Here is a 9086-nt window from a genome sequence, read left to right as displayed (position 1 = left end):
ACTCAACCACTCATATCTGAAATTTTTAGTGAGGTGTGTTTGTGTGTGTGTACAGTGCTTGTCCCGGAGAGGAAAGTACTGTTGAACCGAATGGCAAGGTGGAACTCAGGGAAAAGGGAGAGGAAGAGGAAAAAATAAGTGAAAGCAGTTTGTAGAAGTTAAAGAGGAAGAGAAAAGAAGAAAAAAAATCTGTTTGTGGAAGTAAATGAAAGAGAGAGAAAAATGAATAAAAGTTGTTTGTAGAAAAGAAAGAAAGAAAGAAAGGAAACCAAAATAGAATAGTGAAAAATTATTAAACATTCCAGAACCAAAAAAAAAATCAAACTAAAAAGAAAAATATAAAACCACTTGAAAACCACAAAAAAAAAGGGAAACCAAAATAAAAATAAATGAAAAAAGTACTAAATATTTCAGAACCAAAAGAAATAAATAGCAGCTGGAAAATCAGATAAACAAAGATTCAAATTATAACACCATTCAAAACAAAAATAAATAAATAAATAGAAAGAGGTGCAATAAATCACAGGAAATAAGTAAGATAAACGAGGGAGAGAAGTTCAAAATAATTAGCCGTTTAAAACCAATAAAGGAAATATTAAAAAAATGAGAGTGCCAATAAATCACTAAATATACATCTCGAAGTGACCTTAATACGCCGCCATTAAGACTCATTTTACCTGCGTGTATTTAGGTTAGGTTTGGTCCAGTTAGGTTTGGTAATTTCACATGTGTGGTGGCTGTGGTGGTGCGAGTTAGTGTGTATGTACAGCTGTCATACGGTGTACACATAGCAGCACATATTTAGAAACGCCTTGGAACACACACCTTCTTGGAACACACACCTTCTTGGAACACACACCTACTTGGAACACACACCACCTTGAAACACACACCTAGAAACACCTTGGAACACACACCTTCTAGAAACACACCTGCGATGTTTGATGTGTGGAATTTTGAGGCTACTGAGGTGGTGTATGCGTCTAAGCCAAGGTGAGGGTGTGTGTGTGTGTGTGTGTGTGTGTGTGTGTGTGTGTGTGTGTGTGTGTGTGTGTGTGTGTTTACCTAGTTGTAGTTTTACAGGGCCTGGGCTTTATGCTCATGTGGTCCCGTCTCCATATCTACACTTATCCAATTTTTCTTTAAAACTATGCACACTCGTTGCTGACACCACTTCCTCACTCAAACTGTTCCAAGTCTCAACACATCTTTGCGGGAAACAAAATTTTTTAACATCTCTCAGACATCGTCCCTTCCTTAGTTTCTTACTATGCGATCTTGTGCTTCTAAAGTCATATTCTTCTCCCAGGATCAGTTTCTCAATATCCACTTCATCCATTCCGTTAATCAATTTATAAACTTGTATCAGATCCCCTCTCTCTCTTCTCTGCTCCAAGGTTGGTAGATCCATAGCCTTTAGTCTCTCCTCATATGTCATCCCTTTAAATTCTGGAACCATTCTTGTAGCCATTTTTTGTAGTCTCTCTAATTTTCTTATGTGTTTCTTTTTATGGGGAGTCCACACAACTCCTGCATATTCCAATCTAGGTCTTATTTTAGTACTTATCAATTTCATCATTTCCTTGTGTGTGTGTGTGTGTGTGTGTGTGTGTGTGTGTGTGTGTGTGTGTGTGAAGGATCACGCTGTCGTATCTGTTTTGTTCTGCATCTGGCTTTGTCTTTGATTCGTGGATTGCTTTTACACCTCACCTTTCTCAAGTTCGTTCCAAGCTGTTATACTTTTGTGAGTGTGTGAGTGAGTGAGTGAGTGAGTGAGTGAATGAATGTAGGAGTTTGAGTGAGAAAAAAAAGAAAGACCTAATTGAGTGAGTTTGTGATTGAGTGAGTTTGTGAGTTTTAAGAGTTAGTTGAGTGAGTGAGTGTGTATGTAGTCTAGTAGTATGATTTAATAGGAGAGACTGTTAATCTATCCTAACCAGTGTTTGCCTGAAATTTTCAATGCAGTGTAAAGTAATGGGGACATGGTAATCTAACCTAAGCCAGCCATCTAACCTAACCTAACCTAAGCTAACCCAGCCATTGTCTCTCTTCCCCCAGCAGTATGGAATAGTGTGAGGAGGGAGATAATCCTAACCTAACTTAATGTACCATACCCTAACCTACCTCACATACCCTATCCTACCCTACCCTATTCTAATCTAACCTATTTTAACCTATTCCCAACCTAACCAAACTTTATGTAACCTACCAAACCAAACCTAACCTAACCTAACCTGATCTAATCAACCTTAAGCTAACCAGTGTGTGTCTTCCCCGCAGTATGGAGTCTAGTAGTGTGAGCAGTGGGGGCCTGCGCCACTTTTCGATTCACCTGGGCGCAGGGCCTCGGTGGTGGGTTTGATGCCCCCCATGCCGCCAGTGTGTCCATCAGCACAGAGGGCAGCGGCGTGGGGAAACCTTCAGAGCCCCCTGTGGCCAGCACTCGCACCAAGCCTGTGCTGGTATGTACCGCTGACTCAAGTGTTTATCTTCTTGTGTTTACCTACTGAAGAGCATGTGCACACACACACACACACACACACACACACACACACACACACACACACACACACACACACACACACACACACACACACACACACACACACACTATTGTGAATGTAGATAAAAAAAAAAATTATGAATTGATGAATTATATATAACTTAAAATATAACTTAAAATCATGATAACTCATGTTTTCTGCACAACACAAACCTAACCCAACGATTTCTCTAAACACTAATGTTACCTAACCAAATCAATCCAATCCAGACCTAACCTAACCTAACCTAACCACTCCTCTAAATACTAACTTAACCTAACACTTTCTCTAAACACTAACAACTTTCCCTTAACACTCAACTCTATCCAAACCACTTTCCTAACCACCCCTAAGCACTAACCTAACCTAACCACATCCCTAAACACCAACCTAACCTAACACCACCTTTACAATCCCCTAAGCTACCGTCCATTCCGCAGGGTACTGAAGTGGTATCGGCTGCTCAGAGTGGCTGCGTTCGGCTGAGCTTTGAGTTCCAGGTGGCAGAACAGACCAGTGTGGTGTGGGAGACTGTGGTGGTGGGCCGGCGACTGTATCTGTGGCTGGTGCACCTTCCCGAGGGCAGCAAGGAGGCCTTCGTGTCCCTGCTGGAGTATGCTGAGGAGGTGCTCGGCTGCTCCCACGTCCTGGTCTGCTTCAGGAAGGACCGCAGTGACAGGGGTGAGTAGGTGACTGGGGTGGTGTTGGGTGACAGTTAGCCCCTTCGGTACTGGGATGCATTTCCCATCTTATCCTTCAAAACATGAAGTACGTAATTTCAACCATCACGTCCTCAGCCTTATATTTAACTTTCCGTCACCCTCAAGCAATGCATCAGTTTTAACTATCACCTTCTAACAGTTGTGTAAATCCTCTTTTTCTCATCTCATCCCAGAAAATTGGAGTCTTTTCTAACATCCGCCTTCTTCATCTGTGTAAACTCATCTGTTTATCACCTCCAGAAAACCACAGTAATTTTAAACTGCCCTCATTCCAGCTACATTAATTAATTTTTCTGGCAACCCATTTCTAACATCCACCTTCTTCCATCTGTGTAAATTTATCTCATCACATTCATAAAAAGAACCACAGTAATTTTAAAGCTCCATCATTCCAGCTACATTAATTCCTCTTTCTGTCAGCCCAAGCAACCCATTTTGCTCTTAACTCCTTCAATACTGAGATAGATTTTTATCTTAATTTTTGGGTGTGATTAGACCATTTTATTTACATTAGGAAAGGTCTATGGAGGTCAGAAGATTAATGGCCAGAGTCTTCAATATTTTAATCCCCCACATAACTTTCTTAAGCTGTATAAAATCAACAAATAGTAACCAGAATGAATATGAAAACATGTCATGGTACTGGAGAGATTTACCCTCCAGTATTTGTATAGATTAAGTCAAACCTCCATCCTCCTCCAGCTGTGAATAATCTAAGCCTTGTGTTCTTCAAAAGCACTCATTTCTAACCACACCCTCCCATTTGCATTAACCTCTTCAATACCGTGACGTGTTCCATATTCATTCTGCATATTATTTGGTGATTTTATAAAGCTTCAGAAACTTGTGTGGGGATTGAAATAGTGAAGACTGTGGCCATTAATCTCCTGACCTCCATAGACCCTTCCTGATATCAATAAGAGTTTTAATTGTACACAAATCTTAAGGTAAAAAATGTGTCCAGTATTGAAGGGTTAAACTGATCTTCCTAACCACACATGCTTTAAAAATTCAATAATTTTTAACCTTCATTCTTTTCCAGCTTTGTTTATTCATCTTTCCATTATCCCAGGCCTGTCATTCTTAACCACACTCCCATGTACATTAATTAATCTTTCAAACCTAATTGATCTCTAAAACTATAATTTCTAACCTTCATCCTTTCCCAGCTGTGTTAATTAAATCTTTGTCATTTTTAATCTCACTTTCCCATCTCTATTAATTAATCTTTCTAATAAACACATTCCTCAAAAACTCCATAATTTTTAACCATCATCCTTTTCCAGCTGTGTTAATTCATCTTTCCGTCATCCTAGGCTTGTTATTCTTAGTTTTCACCTTTCATCAGCTGTTCAAATTAGGCTTCATTAGGTCATTCTTGAAAACCACCTTCTTTCATATATATTAATTCATCTTTCTACTTCTCACATTCTTAAGAGAGAGAGAGAGAGAGAGAGAAAATATCTATCTTCTTTCATCTCTATTTTAATTCATCTTTTTTGATCCTTGCACTTCTTCAAAAACTAAGTCATTTCAAATCTTCACCATCTTTTATCAATATCACTTCATCTATTTAACCCACACAACCCAGTCATTTCTAACCTTCATGCCCTCACCACTTATGGAAACTAGTCCTGTCACCTCAACTTTCAAATAAACAAGCCATGTCAAACCACTCTCTTTTGTGATGAACATTAGTCTCCATCACCTCAATCTTCAAAAAGAAGCTATTTCTAGTCTACACTCCCTCTCACCTTCATTAATTAATCACATGTTCTTAAAAAAATAATAATAAAATAAAAATAAACTTCCATCCTGTTCCAGCTGCATTTAATTAATCTTTTCACCTCTCACATCCTTCAATTAATTAGTCTTTTTACCTCCCACACCCTTCCATTAATTTATTTTTCCACCTCTCACACACTTCAATTAATTAACCTTTCACTGTCACACCCTTCACCAAACAAGTCATTTCTAACCGCACTCATCCGCCTATAGTGCTTATCAATTTATCTAACGTGCACATTATTCAGAAAACAAGTCATTTCTAACCTCATCCACTTTCATCTGTATATTAATTCATCTTTTCTAATCAACATGTTCTTTAAAAAAAAACAGCCATTTCTAACTACTCTTCCATCCCATAAATTAATCTTTCTGCCTCACACACCCTTTTTTAAAACCAAGTGTACATAATTTCTAACCACTCTCTTCCATCTGCATCAATTAATCTTTCTGCTTCTCACACCCTTTCAAAACCAAGTCTTTTCTAACCACTTTCTTCCATGTACATTAATTAATCTTTCTAACTCACATTCTTAAAAAGACATGTCATTTGAAGCCTCCATCCTCTTTTATCTATATTGATTAACTCATTACCCTACATAAATTTTTAAGCCTTTCCATCACCTTAGCCTTCAGAACCCCAGTCATTTCTAGCCTTCACTTTTTTCCAGCTACATTAATTAATCTATCTAATCCCACACACATTCTAAAAAAGCAAGCAATTTATCTATATTAGTTAATTCATCAGTGGAACCTCCCACTCTAAGCCTTCAAAACCTCAGCCATTTCTAACCTCCACTCTCTACCAGCTAAACTAAATCATCTATGCTCTTCCTACAGTAATTTATCTATCTAACCCACACACATTCTTCTAAAACCCAAGCAAGTTATCTATCAATTATGTAACCCACACACTCCACCAGCCTTCAAAATCTCGGTAATTTTTAACCTCCACTATCTTTCACTTTCAGCTACATTAACTTGTCTGTCTAACCTACACACATTCTTTTAAAACCAAAACAAATTTATGTACATCAATTCTGTAACCCCCACACTCTCCACCAGCCTTCAAAACAGCCATTTTTAACCTCAACTTTCTTCCAGCTACATTAATTCATCTGTCTAATCTAACCCACACACATTCTGCACCCCTTTAATACTGAGAAACATTTTTGCATTGATTTATGGGTATGATTTGACAGTTTTATTTGCGTTAGGAAGAATCGATGGAGGTCAAAAGATTAATGGCCAGAATCTTTACTATTCCAATCCCAACATGCATTTCTGAAGCTGTATAAAATCACCACATAGTAACCAGAATGAATATGAAAACGTGTCATGGCACTGAAGGGGTTAAACGATTTTATTTCCATTAGGAAGAGTCGATGGAGGTGAAGAGATTAATGGCCAGTCTTAACTATTGTAAACCCAACATAAATTTCTGAAGCTGTATAAAATCACCACATAGTAACCAGAATGAATATGAAAACGTGTCCTGGTACTGAAGAGATAAGGAAGAAAGAAAGAAAATAAAGAAAAACCATAAATTTCTGAAGCTGTATGAAATCACCAAATAGTAACCTGAATGAATATGAAAACGAGAGAAAAAAAAAAAAAAGATAGCTCTACCAGTCAGTCCTTCAAAGTAACCCTGATACTCTCCTTGAATGAATATAGAAACACATCCTGGTACAAAAGAGACAAATAAATAAATAAATAGAAATAAAAAGCTACCAATTAATCCATGTAAGTAATCGTGACCCTCTCTCTCCCTCAGCTATGTTACTGCGCACCTTCATGTTCCTGGGTTTCGAGGCTCTTCCACCGGGCCACCCTCTCGCCCCGGCATCTGGCGACCACCTCTACATGGTGTACCAGATCGACTGAACATCTTCGGGTTCATGGTTACGTTGGCTGATCCTGTCGCTGTGTCACACTCGCCCCCCTTCCGCTGCTGCTGCTGCTGCTGCCGTGTTGATAAAGTGTTGATAGGTGGTTAAGTGGTGGTGTTTACTCTTGATCTTGGTCTTGTCTTGTGTTGCTTCAAAGTGTTTTAATATTATTTCGTCTATTTTTCGTAATCTGAGAATTTTGTTCACGTAATAATTGTCTTGATTTTTTTTTTTTTTTTTTTTTATTTAATTTCTTTCTCGTGATTTATTAATTTCAGTCGTATTGTATTGCTGTTTTATTTATTTTTGTGTGCAAATTGTACATGATATCTTTCTATTTGCTCAAGTATTTTTTTGTTTTCAAGGTAAACGTAAAAGTAATTGTTTCTTTAATGCGTTTATTTATTTTTTTCATATTCCAGGCTCTTTTATCATTATTTTACTACTTTTTCCTCGTTTTGCTCACTTTTCAATGGAGAATAACAAAAGCAAGTGTTTATTTACTTTTTGTATTTGTTCCAAGGGTAAAAAGTGTTAAGTGAGGAGTGGTAGTACTCTTAAGTGTTTTTAAAAGTAGTTCGGGTCTGATCTTCCAAAGGTGAAAAGTGTAAAAATAACAAAAAAAAAGTCTTGATTCTCAGCTTGAAATGTTGCATCAGTATTTAGTTTCCCCACACGAGGCACCAACAAGTCGGGTGTTTCTAAGAGTAATGTTTCTAAAGGTAGGCGAGGGAGTACTTTTTGTGTGTACTTAACCTTTTTCGTAAGACTAAGAGGTACCTTTTGTATTTTAAGAGTAATGCTTTGGAGAGAACTGTATATTTTTTTGAGCGCATCCAACTCTTTTGTGGTAAATTCTAAGCAAGCTGCTCCAGATGTTTTTTGTAAATTTTTAAGCGATGGAACTGTCTTTTCCGGTAAATTTAAGTACGTAACTGGACGTTTTAAGTATGTTGTGGGTGAATATTATTAAGTGACAACCAAAACGTGTAAATTTTAAGTAATCGGGTTTAAGCATTTGGCGAACAATTAATTAAAACAAAACATTTCTAGGTGAATACTTTAAGTCATATAGTAGACTCATTAAGTAAAAAAAGAACCACACTTTACACTAGAAACTTAAGGGAAAACCAAGCTTTGTGTAGTAAATTTAAGTGACACTGGAAAACTAAGCATCTTTTAAGTACAGTAAGTTTAGGTAACATAACCCACACCAGTTGTTTTGTGGTAAAGATTTGTGACTTGCAGTGGTGACAGTGAGCAGCGTAGGGGTGTGGCTGTGGCGCGGCGAGAGAGTGACAGAGTTCCCCACGTGGTAGATGTGGTGTAGAGGGCAAGGGTGGCACTGTTCTGATGTGTGGCGAGGCAGGGTTGACAGCGGCACTCTTCCTCTTAATTTTGTAAAACGAAAACAAAACACAGACTTGCACTTGTCAATAAATGTAATGCAAGTGTGTGTGTGTTTGTTTGTGTGTGTGTGGAAGCCTGGCCAGTGTTGCTGTGTGATTGGCAATGCTGTGTGGCAGGTTGTGATGGTGTGGTGTGATGTGGTAGTGGTGGTGTCTTTATTTTGTTCTAACTTTTTCTTTTTTTTTTTTTCTACTTTTTTCTTTTCTTTTTTTTTATTCCTTCTATTTCGCTCATATTTCTTTTTTTTTTCTCTTGTTCTTCCTTATTCTTTCATTTCCTTACCTTTCTTCTTCCATATCCTTACCTCCCCACCACACACACACACACACACACACACACACACACACACACACACACACACACACACACACACACACACACACACACACACACACTGAAAAACAGAAAAAAACATCAAACTTTTCTTACATATTTAAAAACTACCAATCTCCAAACATATTTACTTTATTGACTGGTAGAGGAACATCCACAAGAGGTCTGATTGATTGAGCTTAACTATTTACAAGTGTTAGGTTTTATTTGACAGTTTTCAATTGTTTCTTTTAGTTCAGTGTTGGAGAATTGTATTGTGTTTTGTTTGAATGTGTTGCTGGTCATGTCTGCCGGCCTCATTGTCAGGCTGTGTTGCTCTGCCCACTGCCTGCTCTCTGCCCTTAATGCTAATAGGACACATGGTTAATGGAAGAAAAAAAACACAAAAAATGTATAAAAAA

General features: G+C 37.8%; 1 protein-coding gene and 1 long non-coding RNA gene across 2 annotated transcripts in view; both read left to right on the top strand.

The window, feature by feature from the left end:
• Nucleotides 1-202, top strand: part of LOC123498451 — a 596-nt gene extending 394 nt beyond the window's left edge. Inside the window, exon 2 of the long non-coding RNA XR_006672685.1 lies at nt 1-202. This exon is cut by the window's left edge and continues 28 nt beyond it. This is a non-coding gene — a long non-coding RNA (uncharacterized LOC123498451).
• A 735-nt stretch (nt 203-937) lies between these two features.
• Nucleotides 938-8396, top strand: LOC123519390 (ornithine decarboxylase antizyme 1-like). The gene is made up of 4 exons (XM_045280675.1): nt 938-993; nt 2303-2462; nt 2984-3224; nt 6828-8396. Exons 1-4 carry the CDS (start codon nt 938-940, stop codon nt 6935-6937), a joined length of 567 nt encoding a protein of 188 aa, XP_045136610.1. The 3' UTR covers nt 6938-8396.
• The last annotated feature ends 690 nt before the right edge of the window (nt 8397-9086 follow it).

The sequence above is a fragment of the Portunus trituberculatus genome, chromosome 7 (genome assembly GCF_017591435.1).
Source record: "Portunus trituberculatus isolate SZX2019 chromosome 7, ASM1759143v1, whole genome shotgun sequence".
Taxonomy (NCBI): Eukaryota; Metazoa; Arthropoda; class Malacostraca; order Decapoda; family Portunidae; genus Portunus; species Portunus trituberculatus.
Note: the sequence above shows the minus strand (reverse complement) of the source record. Positions and strands in the feature narration are given on the sequence as shown.